Genomic DNA, 20,813 nt, shown 5'->3' with positions numbered 1-20,813 from the left:
GAGCAAAAGGTAAGTGTGGATAAGCTCATACTTTGGAGTAGATTTGGTGAATTCAGTAAAGTCTGTTGATTACAAGGGCTCTATTCTGAGTATGACTTAATTGGAGACAATCCTTTATCTTAATCTGTGATCTTAAACTTGCATGTCTAGTTTAGTGTAGTGTTTTTAGACTTCTGCAGAATCTTCAGGTTGATTGGAAATGTAACGATTCCTCAATACTTTCAGTAATTGTGTACAACCTTTGCTGAAACACAGCTTATCTGCTGTTGAGATGTTCCTTTGCAATGTATGACTGCAGGGAAGTGTGACACTGGTTCATAGATGACAACTGTGGGGCCCAAAGATACTACTATGTGGAAAGTGTTTCTTCAGGATAGAAAAGTTTGAAAACCAAAATCCATTGGCGTCAGAAACTTTTTATCTGAAAGATTTACATAGGGTTCACTAGGCAAGATTTAGCGAGTTAAGGGACTTAGTGTTGACACTTGGCCTTGATTTACGGTAAGTTCCATAATTCTCTCTTAATTCCTTGAACATAGTGATTGGTGGAAACAATGATATGGGAGTATTGTGCAGCTTTTTTGCCTTCAAGCAGGGGAGATAGAGACAGTCTCAATGCGACAGACACCCTCAAAATAATTCATAATGTGTTTTTTTCTGGAATCCACTGCGCATCATAACATCTATTTTGAAGCTGTGAGCTTGCCGGGGGGGGGGGGGGAATAGGAATTATCATGGGACAGCCAGAGAAGTTTCATTATCAGTAGTACGCCACAAATTGAAATTTGTAAGATAGTCATTGACGTAGGTTCAAATTGCTGTTTGACATGAAAATAACATACAGTATTGACCCTGGACCAACCACTACCTCAGCCGTATACTGTATCTACAACACATGATTAAGACTAAAGAGGAAGTGGCAAAGAAACTACACTAGACAAAGAGAGAGTTTAATGTAACAAAAACAACTACAGCACTTCTTTTCCATAATGTTTCTAAACTGAAAACTTTGGGATGGTAAGATTTCTAGTACTGTATTTGTAAAGATTAATATTTGTTTAGTGACCTCTAGTGGTCATAGTCAGATGGTGCTCATATAAAACATCCAAAGGGTTTAAAACACAGCTTTTCAAAATGTTGTACTAATAAAATAGTTTGAAAGCGTTTATCCACAATAAGAAGTTGGTTACATTTCATGCAATTTTCCCTGAAGCATAAACATGCTGGCTGTAACTGATGAGAGTTGTAATTCAACAACATCTAGAGTTCCATAGGTTCTTGATCCTGCTTTACAGGATCAGCTTAATTCAGAGGAGAAGGAGCCCTAGACTGCACACTAACTCATGAACTGCATGTAATCACATGAAGTTCATTTTTTCATGAAAGTGTTCTTGCCCCTACAAAGAGGACTAGACTCTTGGAGAGGAGAGCTGCTTGGCTCTTCCTGCTGTTAACAACATAACCCATGCTAGGCCTTCATTTAATATTCTGCATTCCACAGGAGGTTTTTCGGGGGGAAGAATAAGAAGAAAAGCCTTTTGGAAAGAGCAACCATTTGAATAATGTTGGAGTCAGATCTAGACAGGATTCTGTGGTAGCTGAACGGATGTTTCTGAGGCGAATCATCGGCAGTGCTTAGATAATTCTGTACTTTTGTAAATGGCTCATTTACCGTAATAAGCTGCTCTCAAGTAGAATGGGGGTAGGGAACACCCCTCACTACTTGTTTGCAAGGGAAAACACATTATTGAGTTATGTATACAAATACTAAATATGGTAGTTCTGGGTTGTTATGAAATTATTTGTAACATGCTATATTATTTGTAACAGGTTCGAAGAAGGGCCTCTTGTGAGATACGGAGTGGCACAGGAATATTAAAACTCAAAGACTTAAGCAACCACTTTTAGTTGTTTCTGATCTGAATAGACAAATTATGCTCAGAGCTATGTAGCTTTCTCTTTCTGTAGAGCTCCTAATGTGTGACATCACCTGGGAATTTTAGTTCAAAATCTTTGTCGGTTCTGTCACCCAATTACCTGCCATGGATCTTCCTGCTGGTTAGGTTTAAGGAATCAAATTCAGTCTTTTCTTACTGGATTTCACAGCGCAAGAGAATTGGACTTCTAAGTCTTCTGTAAACTTTAACTTTAGCACTGTGAGTCATACTCCAATGTGTGGGTGGAGAAAAGCCCTTGAGAGTAAGTCTCTGGCATGGATACTTGGAAACACACTCCACCCCCCTAAAATACATTGCATGTCCACAGCTGAAATTTGTGCTATTCCTTTTTTGGTAAAGTTTTGATAGGAATAATTTTCTTATACATACATTACTTGGGATTAAATAGTGGGATAGACACTAAGTCATATTTTAAAGTACTTTGATTTGAATACATCTATATAAGACTTGTAAAATGCTATTTTAAAGTATTCTAGAAAGTAAATGAGAAGAGCTCTAATTATTCTCTGGTATATTTTTGAGGATGTTTACCTTTTTCTCAACCCCATTACCCATGACATATTTTAATCTGCGGACATGCACTGGCTGAATTTTGATGCAATGGCTATAAGGTGGAGTTTTGAAGCTTTCATTCCAGATTAAAGCACAGTTTAGTGTCTCCACCCCTTGTTGTTGTTTAGTCGTTTAGTCGTGTCCGACTCTTCGTGACCCTATGGACCAGAGCACGCCAGGCACTCCTATCTTCCACTGCCTCCTGCAGTTTGGTCAGACTCTTGTTGATAGCTTCAAGAACACTGTCCAACCATCTCGTCCTCTGTCGTCCCCTTCTCCTTGTGCCCTCCATCTTTCCCAACATCAGGGTCTTTTCCAGGGAGTCTTCTCTTCTCATGAGGTGGCCAAAGTATTGGAGCCTCAGCTTCAGGATTTGTCCTTCAGTGAGCACTCAGAGCTGATTTCCTTAAGAATGGATAGGTTTGATCTTGCAGTCCATGGGACTCTCAAGAGTCTCCTCCAGCACCATAATTCAAAAGCATCAATTCTTCGGCGATCAGCCTTCTTTATGGTCCAGCTCTCTGCCCCTTAGATAGTGGTTAATCTTAACTATGATTAGTTGAAACAAGTCAGCTTCATAAACTGCTATTATGAAGCTGGCTTGTTTCAACAAACCATAATTAGGATAACTATGGTTACAGGTGGGTAGCCGTGTTGGTCTGAGTTGAAGCAAAACAAAAAAATTCCTTCAGTAGCACCTTAAAGACCAACTAAGTTTTTATTTTGGTATGAGCTTTCGTGTGCATGCACACTTCGTCAGATACACTGAAACAGAATCCACCAGACCCTTATGTATATTCAGAGGGTGGTGGTGGTGGGAATGGGTGATGGGCTGATAGGAGTGGTAAACCTGTTGATGGCTGTTAACGACTGCTGATGACTGCAATTGGTCCTGCGGGGGGGGGGGGGAAGCAAGGGCTGAGCCGCTAAAGAAAGCTAGATCATGCATAATGAGATAAGAATCCAATGTCTTTATTGTTTGCCTGTGTTCAGATGACATGGGTAGCTGGAGGAAAAGTGTGGGAGCCTGAAGGCTGATGAGGCTTGTTCTCATAGTCCTAAATGAAGTAGCTTCAAAATGTTCAAAATGTTGATTGGCTTCTTTAAAAGTACCTGGCAAATGGTAGGCCAGGAAGAGGAAAAATGGTAGGCCAGGAAGAGGAACCTAGAGAAAATTATTTGCTTTCAGAACACAACCCTTGCACTCTGATCATGGATTCCACGCAGTTGTTGTGTCATGTTAATTTTCAGCTGCTTAGTGTTCAATATCATTTGTGTGACATTGAACTGAGTGTCTGAGTAAAATTCTCCGCTGATGTACAGTACACAAATAGCATGAGCCGCAGCAGAACAGACACTTTTTCTATAAGCTTCAGTTCTCTTCTGTCTTTACTCTCTATTAAGCCCATCACAAAAGTTGGTTTCTATGTTGGTCTTGCCAAAAACAAAGGCAGTGAAAGAATCTGACCAGAGCTTTTACTTGGCAACTGAAATACAAAGAGAGGATGTTTACACAAAATATTCCCCGCTCAGTTCCAGAACATGATATCCTGAGTTCCTTTCTCGCAAAAATAAACTGAGCAGATCAAGATTAGAGGTAACTACACGTATTGCTGCGTGTAAGGATTGTGGTCAGGTAAGGTCCTGTTTTCCTTTAAGAGAGTTATTTACTTTTTAAGTTAGGTGGGCAGAACATAGCCCCTGAAACAGCTGTCCAATATGTATCCATTTCTGCCATAACCTTAAAATTGCCAGACTGTATGTAGATGAACAACAGCCACCATTTGTGCTGTGGACGCTGCTCATTCCAACCCCTTCTTGCTCTGGTCGTGCAGAGAAGTGTATAGGAAGAAGACTGTACTAGGATATGTTGAAGGCAGAATAATGGGGCAGGATGATAGAACAGAGGGAAGCACCCACCCATTAACTTTTATTTACATAGCTTGGCAAAGTAAGATAATAAGTTTTTTGTAAAATAAGTTCTTGTTGCCTCTCTGCATACAAAAGCTATTCCTACCAATTCTTTACAACAAGTTACAGCATGCTATATGATGCCTCACTATATACACCTCACCTTGGTTCCAGTAAAACCACCAGCCTTGGTTTTAAAGGCTAGATGTCCAGACCAATAGATAACTCCAATTCCATGTTGCAAAAAAAAAAATGGCTTTACAAATAGAAATTTGTTTTTTTATTATTTAGATTGACCTGTTATTTACTTTGAATTGTTCACACTACTTGAACTATTTCGGTTAATAGAATAGATCACATCATTTTTGAAGCCATGTTGTAGAAAATAGAATAAGCTCTTCCACCTTGCTGTTAACAGGAATATATTATTCAAACAAGCTATAAATACACTTTCTGAAGAAAAGACCAGCTGTATTTTCATCTCATTTTCTGGTTATATAACGTGTCAGAAACAGCAGCACAAATACCACCTCACATGTAAAAAAAGAAATATACACATTACTAATTTTAATTGCAAAAATGTTTTTGATGAATATGTGTGTTTTCTATTGGTAAACGGGTTTGACATAGGGACTTGAGTCCATAAAAGAAAAAGAAAGCCAAAATGTCATTTAAGAAGTCACATACAGTTTCATGCCCACATATGCTCAACTTACGGTGGCAGCACTGCTTTTTGTTTTGCTTCACTCCACATCTCTGTGGACTAAGTCAAGCAGAATTGTTAAATGGCTCGTGAAATATTTCAGAGTTGGTATGAGGATAAGGACTCACCGACATGTAATGAAGAACCTTCTGGTGTGGTGAGAGGTGATACTAGTGAAAGAAGAGGAATGTGTTATTTGGATTGCTTGTGTGTCCAAATTGGCTACTAGAGTATGCTGTGTTCCAGAGCAAGGCAAAGGTTTCTGTGCGCACATCTGTGCCCTTTCCATTCATATCTGACACACAGAGGACACAAGTGTCATTGTTGGCATGCCTGTTTTATTTTTGGTAAAAGGTTTCTAGGCCATCTTTCAGACACAAGTTTCAAGGTAGCTAACAAAAAATAAGTTTGCTTTAGTTAGGATGATTTGGAGTAGGCAATCTGCGAGGTATGAGAACTAAACAATTCAGAGGAAAACTATCTTGAGTTGCTCCTGAGGCTATAGAAAATGCTGCAACACAAGTAGGGTTGCCAGACTCAATAGAGGACAGGACTTCTGTGCCTTTAATTGCCCTGCTCTCTTTTGAGTCTGGAAACCTTAAAGAGAAACCAGCAGACCCTTTTGCCTGGAAATTAAACAAAGGGTCTGCTGGTTTCTCTTTAAGGTTTCCAGACTCAAAAGAGAGCAGGACAATTAAAGGCTCAGAAGTCCTGTCCTCTATTGAGTCTGGCAACCCTAAACACAAGTGTAATTTTGCTGGTCGTAGCCTATTCTACTTCCTCCCAATGTCTCTTGGTAGGCTTTCTCCCATCCTCATTCTTCCCCACCCGCCTCAAACATCCATCCATTCCCTTATCTGGACAGCTGTATATGAGAAACTTCATATAATTTCAGCTGTTGCACTTCAGTAGAATTTATTGGGAATGGAATGCTGACTGTCTGTTGGGGTGTGCAGAAGAAAACTGGGAGGGAAGAGAAATGCAGTGAGGAGAGCTGAACAGGATCACTCTACACTGCATCTCTTTGTTGCACACCTCACATGGATTTCTTCAAATTATAAGAAAGCTGCAAGGGAGATGGGCAAAGGGAGGGATAAGTTCCCCCAAGGACCCCCCCCCACCCTTTGTAATCAGGACTGAATGAGCAAGCCGTCTCTTTTGGCATGGGGCAGCTGTTGAGGGCAGGTTCCAACTCTCTCTTTGGAATTCCGAACATTGGTAGAAAGAAATTCTAGTCTTGATGTCAATGGCAGTTCTATTCTGAGAAATTTAAAGGCAAAACGATAATGCCTTCATGGATGTTCCAAGGCTCTCCTACCCCAAGACTTGGAAAATGATTGATTGTACTGTGCTATTCACCATGTCGCCTATAATGCGTAGTTTCTGAGAATACAGGCTCCTTTTAAAGGTATCAGAATCCACCGCTTACTGGAATAAGCAAACAAACATAAACTAGAATGCTTGAATTTCACTCCAGTGTGAAATCAATGTAACAAACAGATGATTCTAACTGCTTGGGTTAGGCAGACAAAAACGGCCTGGATAGAGAATATGTGAACAGGCATGTGAACTGGCTCTCTGGGAAAGAGAAGAGTGCAACTATAATACATAATTTAAGCTATGGTCTTTTGTAAGTCATACTTACTACGATCTAAGGTTAACTGAAAAGCAACTATTAACCCCTATTTACTTTTAAATTCCCCCTGAAACAACTGAAATTGGCTCTTGTTGCTTCTGCTGTTTCAGCTACATGATTGTTCTGTCCACCTATATATTGGTGCCACCTGCAACTAAAATGACTGCAAAAAAACTGACAGGTTGCTTTTTGTACCCTACTCAGTGCTAGGCTTTCCCCCCCCAACATTTGACATTCCACAAGGAAAGCAAATGCACGCAATGGCTTAATCTATTTTGTATCTGTCCCTTGTGCCTAGAGGGTAGCATGAAAAGTGACTGGTGCTGTGAGGCAATCAATCATTCTGTTGTGTTGCTGCTAGTGAAACACGTGCAATTTGCTTTTATAGGCTGAATGTGAATAAATCAAAACCAATGTACTGGGAGCAGGAGACATGGCCTGTACTTTATAAGATCTTTACTTTCCCATAATTTTTGTTGTTAATTGCCATCTCTATCCTGTTAACTGATTCTTCACAACTAAGAAATCCGGGTGGTTTGTTTGTTTGTTTATTCTAACAGTTTCATTTTTCACACTGATTACTTTATCACATTGTCCAAAATTTGACCTGTGTCTGAAATACACAGGTCCATGTATAAAAGGAAAGGGGGGGGGAGTTTAAGGTTTTTCCTTCCCGATCAGCAATTCATTCAGCTTCAGAGGGAGAAGGACATTGAAGAGTTAACTGCAGAAAATGAACACTGCAGAGTTTTGGCTGTAGTTAGCCTGGGAAGTGACGTCTTATAGCATTTGCTGTTCTAGAAAGAGCACAGACACGTAGTATAATTGGGAGGGCTCTGGGTGGCAGTGTCTCTACCACTGTGTATATTTATCTGTATGAAACGACCAAGGAAGGGAGAATGTAATGTAACAAGCAGTCTGCCCGCTGCTTACTAATACTGCCGCTCTTGTGACTTCTGTTAACGCTTTTCCAGCAACATCGCAAGCTGAGAAACTGGACGCTGTTATATAGAAAGAAATAAACTTTGTGAACGTTCAGTATGGGAAAGGATTATTATTCCGTTCTTGGGATCGAAAAGGGAGCATCTGATGAAGACATAAAGAAAGCTTACAGAAAACAAGCCCTTAAATGGCATCCAGATAAGAACAAATCTCCCCACGCAGAAGAAAAATTCAAAGAGATTGCAGAAGCTTATGAGGTGCTGAGTGATCCCCAAAAAAGAGAAATTTATGATCAGTTTGGAGAAGAAGGTAAAATAATTTTATGTACGGTAGTATTAGCTTAAAATAGAAATGTTTTATTAACTGTCAGATGCAGGGACGCAGTTTTTAAGAAGCAGGTTTGAGCATTTAGATGTAGTAACAGTCTTGCTTGAGAGTCTAATACTTCTATGGCATGTTCTAATTAAGGTTATTTTCTATGTGAATATATTTGATTCATCTGTCAAACATGTTAGTAGATACTATTTAATTTATGTTACAAAAACTTTGCAATAGTGTGCTGAGTTTGTCTCACTCTTCCAAGGTAGCATAAAATATACGGATACAGTTTTATTAAAATAAGCTTTTATTCAAAATTGTCCTTCTCAGCCAGGGTCCAGGTGTCCAGACTTCAGCCAATATTGGCGTCTTGCCTGGAAAGGAAAGAATTTGTCTGATGTCATCAAATACTAGGACAAGTTTTCAGCTTAATTGTAAACAGTGCTAAAGTGCCAAGGGAATGAGGCCCAGAAGCACTGTGTTTATCTTAAAACGATTACAGTATGTTAAAATAATTTAGTTTAGATGGATTCTTAGACCTTTTGGAAATGGGTTGCTACCTTTATGGTTCAAAATCTTGTTCAAATGCTGACCTAAGTAGACTTCATTACAATAAGATACTCCCTCAATGAAACAAGACTTTTCACTTTAAGGGAAAGTTCTCAAGACGTGATGGTCTATTGAAAACATGTGAACACTTAATTGATGAGCTCTTGATGATGATTGCTCTGAGAAGTTTGAATTCATCACAAATCCATACATTTCTATAAATGCTGGTTCTACTTGAAGTTTTAATACTGCAGCTCCAGGATCACTGTTTCTCTTATAGTCGTTGGACTTACGTGAGGCCTTGAAACAAACGGGTTCCTTATTCTTAGTCAAGGATCAGCATTCTTTAGTCCCCTTTTCATTCCTACCTTCTTCTCCTAATTATACCAGTGTGTGTGTCTGCTTCTTTCCCAGCCAATATCAGCATGGATTTTCTACTTGTCCTGTGAGAAATTAAAATGAAAGGAATAGAAGCAGCTGTCACCAAACATATTTATTTCTGTTTAACACATTAGATTTTTAATGAGCCGATAAAGCTTTAAATCTTGGACATGGGCAGACTGTGGGTCCAGAGCCCCCTTTTATAGCCATGGGACCCGGTGTCCTTTCAGCAAAACCTATCCATTATCTATTCTAGGAAGTGTCATTCCGCTAAGCACATGGTATGGTTTGTCAGCCCACTTGGCATTAGTACTACATCTGTATATGATCATCATGCTCATCATAGCTAAGAGACTAGGTTTAGCCTGAAAAGCTATTTTAGCAACCTATTTTTATTTACTGAATATTTTCCCAGCTTGGAGAAAAGACTTGATTTTTGTTTTCATGGTTCTAAGTCAGGCATCCCCAAACTTTGGCCCTCCAGATGTTTTGGACTACAATTACCATCATCCCTGACCACTGGTCCTGTTAGCTAGGGATCATGGGAGTTGTAGGCCAAAACATCTGGAGGGCCGCAGTTTGGGGTTGCCTGTTCTAAGTCAATGCAAAATAAGATTTTTGAAAGTAGAGTTCTAAAACCTTTCTACAGGTTTGTATTCTTGCATTTCTGAATCCCACCCTAATGTAAATTTGATTAACATCCATGACAGCATAATTTATCTCTTAACTTTGGGTAGGCCTACTACATCCCCAACTTGCAAACATTCATGTTTTTTTCTATTCATATTCATATTCTCTCTCTCTCCCTCCCTCCCTCCCTCCCATGCAGCAGGTAACAATTTAGAACCAAAGACTATAGAGTTAAGGCCCACAGCCTTCTTATGCAGAATCTGCTTAGGTGTTTTGAAGATAGACTAGAAAGCTAAGAAACTGTTTAAATTTAGGATGGCTGCGTAGGTGTAATTAATCACAGAGTGTAGGTGGGTGCCATAACGTTGGAAGAAATGGCAGGCTTGAAATAGCTGAGGTAACTGTCAGCATGAGTGTGATAGCATAACTTCATAAGATCTCTTTATAAATATCACTTTGCGTAACTTGCAGTACTTTAGCATTTTCTAATTTCTTGGGCTGTAGTCTATTCAAAACTTAGAAGTAGGTCCAATTAAACTCAGCTGGGCTTCCAAATAAATGCATGTAAGATTGGGCTGTGTTATATTTGGGCTGTGTTATATTTGATGTGGCCCAATCCAATGGTTGCTTCCTCGAAGTAGGCCCTACGGAATAAAGTAAGTCCCATCATTAAGTGTATACATGATTATAGTTGGAGATTGTACCTTGCATTTCTAAACCAGTATAATAATAATAATTTTATTATTTGTACCCCATCCATCTGACTGGGTTGCCCCAGCCGCTCTGGGTGGCTTCCAACATGTATAGAAGCATAATAAAACATTACACATTAAAAGGTTTGCCTATACAGGGCTGCCTTTCTATATCTTCTAAGGCAGGCATCCCCAAACTTGGCCTTCCAGATGTTTTGGGACTACAACTTCCATCATCCCTAGCTAACAGGACCAGTGATCAGGGATGATGGGAACTGTAGTCCCAAAACATCTGGAGGACCGAGTTTGGGGATGCCTGTTCTAAGGGTTATATAGTTACTTATCTCCTTGACAACTGATGGGAGGGTGTTCCACAGGATGGGTGCCACTACCGAGAAGGCCCTCTGCCTCATTCCCTGTATTTAAGGTTGGCATTGTTAAACTTATTTGTACCCTTTTGTAGGACTGAAAGGAGGAGCTGGAGGGCCAGATGGGCAAGGTGGTACTTTCCGGTACTCCTTTCATGGAGACCCACATGCCACATTTGCAGCATTTTTTGGTGGTGCGAATCCTTTTGAGATCTTCTTTGGAAGAAGGATGCCCGGTGGCAGAGACACTGAAGACATGGAAGTGGATGGAGATCCGTTTGGTTCCTTTACTTCTTTCAATATGAATGGATTTCCAAGGGAACGAAACACTGTTGGTAGCCAACCCCGTCGTAAGCAAGATCCCCCTATTGTTCATGAACTCAAGGTATCACTGGAAGAGATTTACCATGGATGCACAAAAAGAATGAGAATTTCCCGAAAACGGCTCAACCCAGATGGTAGAAGTGTCAGAACAGAGGATAAAATCCTCACTATTGATATCAAGAGAGGATGGAAAGAGGGCACCAAAATTACATTCCCCAAAGAAGGCGATGAAACACCTAGCACCATACCAGCTGATATTGTGTTTGTTATTAAAGATAAACTACATCCTCACTTCAAGAGGGATGGTTCAAATATTGTCTATCCTGTCAAGATCAGCTTGCGAGAGGTAAGCACCCTGTTATGATTTGGAATGGTATTGTTAGAACTTTGTGCCATCTGTGCTTCAAACTTGTTCACATTGTTTTACAGTCAAAGCTGATAATAGCCCAGGCATCCCCAAACTGCGGTCCTCCAGATGTTTTGGCCTACAGCTCCCATGATCCCTGGCTAACAGGACCAGTGGCCGGGGAAGATGGGAATTGTATTCCAAAACATCTGGAGGGCCGAAGTTTGAGGATGCCTGTAATATCCCATAGATCAGGCTTCCTCAAACTCGGCCCTCCAGATGTTTTTGGCCTACAACTCCCATGATCCCTAGCTAGCAGGACCAGTGGTCAGGGATGATGGGCATTATAGTCTCAAAACATCTGGAGGGCCGAGTTTGAGGAAGCCTGCCATAGATGATATTGTTTGATAAATATGTAGACACCCAGATAATGGGCGTGAGTCACCAAACTAGTCCTGTCAGTGCAAGCCCTGCAGAAGAACTTCTACTTGCACAATGGGGCTTTTCCCTCTCCTCACCCCAGCATGCCCCAAAATCGACTCCGGGGGAGTGTCGGGAGAACTCCCAGAGCAGCACCCAGGGAGGAGGAGAGGGGCATAGTTCCATCTGGCAAGCTGCAGTGTGACACTGGAATTCCACCCACTGTGTTGAATAGTTCAGCACCGTTTGGAAGAAGGATGACTGCTATTCTTTGACTTTAACATGTCATAACAGAGTGTGGGATAAAATATCCAAAGCTAACACTACTTCATAATTTTGGTTGCTGCTTTGGCTGACCCAATCTATCCTTGTGCCATCTCTTGCTTTCCCCTGATTGCCATTTTCTATTCTGGGATGAATCCAGTGCTAGTCCAACTTGAAGTAGACCCACTGAAGTTAATGGATCTGGCTAACTCAGGTCCATTTACTTCAATGGATCTACTCTGAGTAGGACTAGTATTGGGCACAACTCTGCCTGCAACAAAAGTTAGTCGTGTACTCAGTTGAGCCTGCCTTTTAACTGGCTGGGATGTTTTCTGATTCTATTCAGTTGCTCTTTGCAGTATGAGGATGTGGCATCGCTCTGCAGCGTGATAGAGAAATCAGTGCTATGTGGACAACAAGATATGCTTTGCTTCTAATTTTGTAGCAATTGAGTAGTTGGATACAAAATGGTGCAGTTATGCAAACCAACACTTGGCCAATGTAAGCAACAGTAAACTTAGCTGAGGTGGCATGGGTTTAATTTTAAACCAATGCATTTATATAAATGGGTGTTAAATTGATGTACAGGTATATGCACATTATGTTGCAGTTCGAACTAAACAAGCAAAATGAAATAGAACAAAACTAAACTAAATAGCGCTATGAGCTATGCCTTATAATAATATTACCGTGTAAATACCTCTCTATAGTGAATCTAAGCACCTAATATTTTGCTAATTTTATTTTTAATACAGCTTATGCCAGGCTTTGGTTTGTTTTTGTTTGAAGTACAATTAGTTAGAGAGTCTGGCATTCCTAATAGGTTGGCTGACAGTGGACTACCGGGATTCTTACATAAACACTGAATTCTGTGCATGTAGGACTCCTTCATTTTTGTCCATGGGTTGCAAAACGAGTGTAGTGCACTCATGCTTTGCATGAATAGATCATGGATAGGCAACATGGTGCCCTCTGTATTTGGAACTAAAACTCCCACCCACCCCATCCACCGTAACCACTGATAAGGAATGAAGCAAGTTGTAGACAGCATTATCTGAAGGGTACCATGCTACCTACATCTGGCATAGATGGTTCCTACCTCAAGGAGAAGATGGATGGTGTCCAGTGGGGCTGCATTGCTAACTTGACTTGCCAACACCATGAAGTCACTGCTGGTTAGCAAGAGGAGGAGTGGCAAAGCAGCAGGGAGCTTGGTATGGCTGCAGCCAATCTGATGCCCTTGCACTACACAGAGGTCCCCGTTGCCTTGCCCCTATCCCTCTTGGTAATGGGCAGCAATGCATGACATTGGGAAACTAGGTCAGCAAAGCAGCTCCACCGGCCACTGCCCTGCCAACCACTACTGGTAGTGCTTATATGCACAAGAAGCTCCATGTAAAGCAGGGGTGCAGAGCCTGTAACCCTCCAGATGTTGTCAGATGCCAACTCTCATAAACCTGAGCCAGCAATGTCATATGGAAGTGGCACAGGCTAGCCACTTCTGCTCTATGTAGTGGGAACTGTTCAGCTATGTTTGCTTATTGTTTTCCATTTACAAAACCATTTATAGTTATGAAATGCATACATAGGATTGTGCTGTAAGAATTTGGGCTACACAGTAATTATTTGTATAAGATTCAATCTCTGTTTCTGAAAATTAAACCCTAGGCTTTACCTGAAAATACGTTTACTTGTAGTGTTTCTAGCATTACCAATACACCCAACGTAGAGTAACAGTATAGGATGTATAATAACTGTATTTCTAAGTTATATTTCAGAGATACTTATCTTTCTTTAAGTGCTTTACCAAAAAAAAATGTCCTGCTGCTTCTGATTTGGCTTCTTAAACTTATTTTTTAGGCCTTGTGTGGCACCTCAATCAATGTACCAACAATAGAAGGTCGAACCATACCTATGACAGTAAATGAAGTTGTAAAACCTGGAATGAGAAGAAGAATTATAGGATACGGCTTGCCATTTCCCAAAAATCCTGACCAACGAGGTGACTTGATTATAGAGTTTGAAGTAACCTTTCCAGACAGTATAGCTCCAGCATCAAAAGAAGTACTCAGGAGAAATCTTCCTGTTTCATAAAACAACTTACTTTTTTGAACTTGTTCCAAAAGGACACCGAAAATTGAAGAGTTGAGGTTTATGCTGTAAAAGTGCAATCTATAACTGTGGAACTTACCTTGTTTGTGTGTGGATAGGGGAGAGAGTTATGCAGTGCTGCATGAGAATAGAAGGCAAAAGTACAAAACAGTTGCAATCAAGTATGAAGCTAAAACCATTTGCTGTGCATTGGATTTTCCTTTTCAAAAAGTTTTATCCAGTATTTGCTTATAAGTAAGATGTATTTTTTTGTGTGTGTGAGGGGGGCACTTCTGTGCATATCTCATATGCATATCTCATATGCACAGAATCACGAAGTGCTTGCGTTTTAAAGCACTTTATTTCAGATATTTCTTTATCATCTATGTGAGATTATTATATTGCAGGATCAGAAATTGGAACTCATAGTATGGATCTATGTAACGTTTGCAGTATTTATGTTGTGTATATGCCAATTCGCTATGTTTACATTGCACACAGCAGAAGGCAGGAAATCTCACTTGAAATGTTCATGAGCCCGAAGGGTAAGTTTCTTTTTCTGCATTGTTGTATGTTTTTGGATTCCTTTCCTCAGTATTCTACAGATGCTCGCCTAACAGAAAATTATATGTGCCATTTCACAGTCATACATATACGTACCATGCCATGAACATGCTCCAAACCAGAACACACAATGGGTGACTCAGTAGTTGCCACATATTCAGGGTGTCTAACCCCTACCCTACATTTATGCAGCCTCCAGTCCTATCCAGCCCAGGCCATGAGACTCCCAGATTTCACATGGCGTTCCTAAGTTTCCAAGGGAGCAAGGGTCAAGACCCTTTGCTGTCTGACCCTATTCTAAAAACACAGTACCTGGTAGGGAACTAAGCAGTCAAGTATTGGATTTAGTACCAAGGCATTACCTAAATAAAGCTCGCACGCACACACACAATTCCAAAAGGAGGTACATTTATTTGATAAAAGGAAACATTAGTGAGAACAAATATATTAGGGCAATTATGTCAGATCAAACAAACTGTGCTCAACCAGCCAGTTCTGTACATATCAATAAAATCATTGGCTTCGCAGGGACAAAAGCATACAACACGGAGCAAGATAATCCAAATATGATCCGAAGGTGGGCTGTTCCCTGCCAAAAGTAAGGGCCTGCTTTCTTCAAAAAGGCATAAACGACCTAGGTAAATCTTGTTAACCAGTAAAAAGGCCACAAGACCCCCCCCCAACTTTCTGGCACTTTAGCCTACATGCTTTCCCACGAAACCCAGCTCAAGCAACCATTCCAGTCAACAAGCTCACAGCTGGTTTACCAGATTTCCATATGGAAAAAATGTGACAGTTGCTTTAATGTCCATTAAAACATATGTGCAAATTGTGGAACCTGCCTGCTGAGAGAGTGAGTCTATATAGAAGGGTTATCTGAACAAATGTCAAGGGAATGGGCCTACTTCAAGCACACTAACTTCACAGTCTTTCATAGTTTAAGCCTCTTGAAACTTCTGTGGTCAGTAAATTAGTAGTACTCGGTCCCACTTAAGAAATTGTAAGCTTGTTCTGAATTATCTAAAGGAAGGGAAGAAAATGCCCTCAATTACAGTTTTCTAAAAGAAAAGAAAAAGAATCTATAGGGCTGGTACCCTTGGATGGCAAAAATGAACAAGTAAACATCCTTTTAGCATTTGTTTCTAAACTTGCTGCAATATGTTAACATCTGAAAGTCATATTCTTTAAAGAAAATAAATGATTTTATGTACATACAAATGTGCTAGGTAGCTGCACTGTTAACCAACAGGGTAATTAACAATTTTGTATGCTTTTATGTAGAAAATGCAGTAGCCATCTATAATGCAAAATAGTTATAATCATGGAGGGCGGGGGGGAGCAACCATTCTAGAAACTATCCATTTGAATGAATTGGCAACATTTCATAAGATTTTATACATGGGGTATGAAGAAATATGTGCATTCTGAAAGTAGAAGGATCCAGAACACTAGCACTCATGACACTAAAAGTGAGAAAGTAGAAAATGGCTGCTTCATCCTTATGCATATTGTTTATGCATTTACATATCATTCATGATCTGTATTGCATTCATATGTTTTTTAATTAAATATATTGTTTCTAACGTGTTTTCTATTTTTTGTAATTTCAACTGAGTGGGTGTATGAGAGCAAATGAACGTATTTATTATTTATCTATGACTTTATTGAATTAATATCCTGCTCTTGCTTCTCAGGGTAGCAGACAACAAGGGATAAATAATCTTAAAAACAATTCCAATATAGATGCACACTGGGAAGGAGCTCAACTTAAATTACTTTTTGAAAAAGGAATGTTTTTACGTGCCAACAACCAGCAAGGATGACATCTGGTTAATACTTAAAGGGATGGAATTCAGAAGGGTAGATGCCACAATGCTAAAGGCCCGATTCCTATATTGTGTGGAACAGAGCTCCTGTTCGATGGTATCTGCAGGAGGCTCTCATACGCTAAGCACAGTGATTGACTGTATGTACAAGAGGTGACATGGCCTTTCAGGTATCCTGGTCCCAAGCTGTGTAGGGCTTTATACGGCAAAACCCAGCACCTTGTCCATAGACCAGAGATTAATTGGCAGTTGCTACAATTATTTCAACAGTGGAGTAACATTTTAGCAATACTATTTTAGCAATACTTTGCCCCAGTGTGCAGCCAATCTGCCACCTTTTGCAACAGCTGCACCTTCTGGGCTAACCTCAAGGGTAGCTTCACATCAAGCACATTGCAGTAATCAAGCCAGGAGATTACCAGCACACAGACCATGGTGGTCAAGCTATTGCAGTCCAGGAATGGCAGGAGCTGTCTTACTAGCCAAAGCTGGTGAAAGGCCACCTAGCCACAAGGCTACCTAGGTCTCTAAGCATCCAAGATGGATCCAGAAACACTCCCAGACTATGAACCTCCTTCAGGGGAAGTACAACCCCATTGAAAGCAGGCAACCACCCAATTATCTGGACCCAGAAACCGCTTGCCCACAGGACCTCCATTTTGCCAGGATTGAGGGTCAGTTGGGTGGTCTTCAGCCAGTTCAGTAGAGTCCAGGCTCTCAGGTGGGTATCATTGCCATTCTAAGAGAACAAGGTGAGCTCCGGCACCTCTTTTTATAGAAAAATAGCACTGCCTGTAGTACAACTGCCAGGGGCCTGGAAGAATAACCTAATGCTATTATCTGAGACCAGCTTTGAAAATGGGATCAGAACCACTGTAAAACAGTGCCTCTAACAGCCATCTCACATAGTCAGCTGAGAAAGATACCAAGGTCAATGGTGTCAAAAGCCGCTGAAAGATCAAGTAAGAATAGGCTTTTTGATACCATTGAACATGGTATCTTAAGCCAACTATGAAAGATGGGTTATAGGACTGTAGTCCCCTGTCGTAATAAAGATGATCCATCAGGGAAGCCAAAACTGATCGAGTCCCATAACCAGTCCTGCACCCATATTGAAATGAGTCAAGATAATCTGTTTCATCCAAAAGTACTTACAATTGGTGCACAACTCTCAGAATCATCTTTTCTAAGAAGAGGATGGACAGCATGCAACTGGATGTGAGTTGTCAAAAACCAATGGCTATTTAAGAGTTTGTTTAGTAACTAACTATAGCTGCAATGAGGGACCCAGGTGGCACTGTGGTTAAACCACTGAGCCTAGGGCTTGCTGATCAGAAGGTCGGCGGTTCGAATCCCTGTGACGGGGTGAGCTCCCGTTGCTTGGTCCCAGCTCCTGCCAACCTAGCAGTTCGAAAGCACGTCAAAATGCAAGTAGATAAATAGGAACCGCTACAGCGGGAAGGTAAACGGCGTTTCCATGTGCTGCTCTGGTTTGCCAGAAGCGGCTTTGTCATGCTGGCCACATGACCTGGAAGCTATACGCCGGCTCCCTCGGCCAATAATGCGAGATGAGCGCGCAACCCCAGAGTCGGTCACGACTGGACCTAATGGTCAGGGGTCCCTTTACCTTTTTATAGCTGCAATATTAAGACTGCAATCTTATGTACACTTGAGAGTAAATACACTTTTCAACATTCAGTAGTAACCCCCTCCCCTTTTTATATGTTAAAGTTTAACAAAAAAATAGTTCAGAATCCAAGAGAAAAGTAGATATAAGTAATAGTACAATCTCTAGAACACATGAAGACTAGTGTGCATTAAAGGTTTAATCCTAGCTAAAATAATCCTTTAGATATATGGAATGCTGGCTGTTTAGGAAAGATCCCAGTTCTATCCAACTTAGGTAGAGATGCCTTGAACCATGCTTGCTTTTGCAACTCAGCAGGAGAGATGCTGAAAATATTACCTTGCTGAAGGTAAGGATGAAGAAGGAAGTAGGAAGTAGGAAATGAGGCCAGAAACTCCCCCCCCAGGGGGGGGAGGTTTAAAAAAGTGTGGCACTTACTGTAACAACTTCATAGTAAGTACCGGCACCTATTTAAGAAGCACTGCTTAAGATTATCATTTTAGCACCCAAGGGAAAGACCACACAGGTTAGGTCAGAAAGGACCGTCTAGGAAACTTGGAGGTTCCTATTTCTATGTACTCTCCTATTTCTATGTACTCTGCTGGAGAATTTCCAGTCATAGGTAGCCAGGAAACAAGATACCATTGTGTCTAACTATTTCCCATCACCTACACATAACAGCCAATGTGTTGGATTAGGGGGCTGTGTTTGCAAGGAAATGTGTAACATCATGACATCATCTTATGCCTTTGTTTAATTGGATGTTAGCTAGGGAAATGCATGGGTCGGCAACGCTCATTTATTTAGCTACCGGTAGGTCTTTAGTTAAGGTTTACTTAGGTCTTTAAAGCTGCCAGCAGTGTAGCAGCTTGGACAGGGCTCAACCAGGGGATGCTGTCTGTGAAAGCCTGTGATCTGAGAAACCTTCAGTTCCCATCAGTTGTCTGTCAAGGGAATTAAGATTTTTTTCTTTTTGCTGCCACGAAGAGTTTTTCCTGCCCATTAAGTGGTGACAAAGCTGGGTTCCTTACTTAATTAGCCTGTAATTAAGCTTACCGTAGTACCAACTAACTGAAACAATTGCATATTCCTTCCTTCCCTCCCTGTTTTTGTTTTGCCTCTGTCAAACATTAGAATGTAAGCTCAATGGGGCAGGGAGTGGGGCTCACTATGCGCAGTGATTGTTTCACGCAGAAAAATCACTGTCTCTTGTAACACACAATGAACTGTAAATCTGGACCTGATTAATTGTTTGCAGATTTTATGTAAACATTAAAGTGGGAGAATGCAAAATACAGTGGCACCTCGGGTTACAAAGGCTTCAGGTTACAAAGGCTTCAGGTTACAGACTCTGCTAATCCAGAAATAGTACCTCGGGTTATGAACTTTGCTTCAGGATGAGAACAGAAATTGTGCTCTGGCGGCATCCTTTAAAAACAACAACTCTTGTCAACAAACTATATCTAACAGTTTACATCTTGCACAATGAAGTTTTTAACAACACAGATCTGTAATTATCTTGCCCCTCCCTTCATGCTTATGCAGATTTAGGACAGAGCAATTGTCTGAATGCACAACAATCAGATTCAAAATCCAATGAAGAAAAATTGCTTTGCAATGTGTCTGCCCATGTATTGGCTAATCACAGAGGAAACTTCAGAAAAAGATAACAATTCTAGGCTGATTTGAAAGGAAGAGCTGCCTACGAATTCAAGCATTTCTTTCTGATGTTCTGTAGAAGCACTGCTGATACTCTAAGTGTGTGAAGAAGCAGGATGACATTCTCCATCTTCCCTTTCCCCTCCCCCGCCTTACATCAAAAACAGGTTAAGACACAATAGGGGATGAAAGAAGCACCCAGCACATCAGCAGAGCAAACATGGCAGGCAAGAAAAGGTTGGCTATCAAAAGGAAAGTGCCTGAGGAGGGATCAGTACTAACTCTACACTACTGCAAGATGATCCTAGAGAATATAACCTTTACATTCCTATGCACTCTTTCCCAATTCCTGCTGTGTGCCTTCATAAACTTTAACGACTCATTTACCTTCTGGGGTGCCTGGCTTGTGGCTGGCCTTCACCTGAAATGGTTGAGTTTTGTGTTTTTAACCAGAGAAAATCTTTGCGCTTTCCATAGGCGGAGGCAGATAGTTCTGCTGCTTGGCATTCCATCTTACAGTGGTACCTCGGATTAGAAACACCTCGGGTTAAAGACTCCGCTAACCCGGAAGTAGTACCTTGGGTTAAGAACTTTGCCCCAGGATGAGAACAGAAATCGCGCGGCGGCGGCGGCGCGGCGGCAGTGGGAGGCCCCATTAGCTAAAGTGGTGCTTCAGGTTAAGAACAGTTTCAGGTTAAGAACGGACCTCCGGAATGAATTAAGTTCTTAACCAGAGGTACCACTGTACTGAAATTTGTAAAGTAGTCCTGTTGACCTTTAGTATCGTTTTTAGCAATGTCCTGAACAGTCAGTGTAAATAATTTATATAAATGAAGTTTGGCAAGAATCCTTGTCTCCATAATCTTATATACTTAATAGCATTTTCTACTGTGATCATCTTGATCAATATTTATTACTCACCATGATGTGGTTTAAAAGTGTGTCTCATTTTATTGCTTCTAAATGAAAACCTAGGAGAGAGCAGACCGCAAGTCTAAAGTTCTACCATTTCAAAATGCATTTTTTTGAGCACTTCACTTATTTTTCAAAAT

The 20,813-nt window shown here is 40.8% G+C and overlaps 1 protein-coding gene across 2 annotated transcripts; it reads left to right on the top strand.

Annotated features, from left to right (window-relative positions):
• The first annotated feature begins 3,443 nt into the window (after nt 1-3,443).
• On the top strand, nt 3,444-15,834 carry DNAJB4 (DnaJ heat shock protein family (Hsp40) member B4). Of its 2 annotated transcripts, XM_060276796.1 has the most exons (5): nt 3,444-4,146; nt 7,735-8,011; nt 10,736-11,310; nt 13,855-13,996; nt 14,493-15,834. In XM_060276796.1, the coding sequence occupies exons 2-5, from the start codon at nt 7,801-7,803 to the stop codon at nt 14,753-14,755; spliced, it is 1,191 nt and encodes a 396-aa protein (XP_060132779.1). In that variant the 5' UTR covers nt 3,444-4,146; nt 7,735-7,800; the 3' UTR covers nt 14,756-15,834. The 2 variants fall into 2 exon arrangements, with proteins under 2 accessions (XP_060132779.1, XP_060132778.1); XM_060276795.1 differs by lacking the exon at nt 3,444-4,146 and having other exon boundaries at nt 5,805-8,011.
• Nucleotides 15,835-20,813: the final 4,979 nt, after the last annotated feature.

This window comes from Zootoca vivipara, chromosome 7, assembly GCF_963506605.1.
Source record: "Zootoca vivipara chromosome 7, rZooViv1.1, whole genome shotgun sequence".
Lineage (NCBI taxonomy): Eukaryota > Metazoa > Chordata > Lepidosauria > Squamata > Lacertidae > Zootoca > Zootoca vivipara.
Note: the sequence above shows the minus strand (reverse complement) of the source record. Positions and strands in the feature narration are given on the sequence as shown.

Bases quoted from the DNA above. Each gene is read 5' to 3' on its own strand.
- DNAJB4 (XM_060276796.1), top strand. From the start codon at position 7,801: ATGGGAAAGGATTATTATTCCGTTCTTGGGATCGAAAAGGGAGCATCT. The intron at 11,311-13,854 runs GTAAGCACCCTG...CTTATTTTTTAG, and splicing joins TCAAGATCAGCTTGCGAGAG to GCCTTGTGTGGCACCTCAAT. The intron at 13,997-14,492 runs GTGACTTGATTA...ATTATATTGCAG, and splicing joins CAAAAATCCTGACCAACGAG to GATCAGAAATTGGAACTCAT.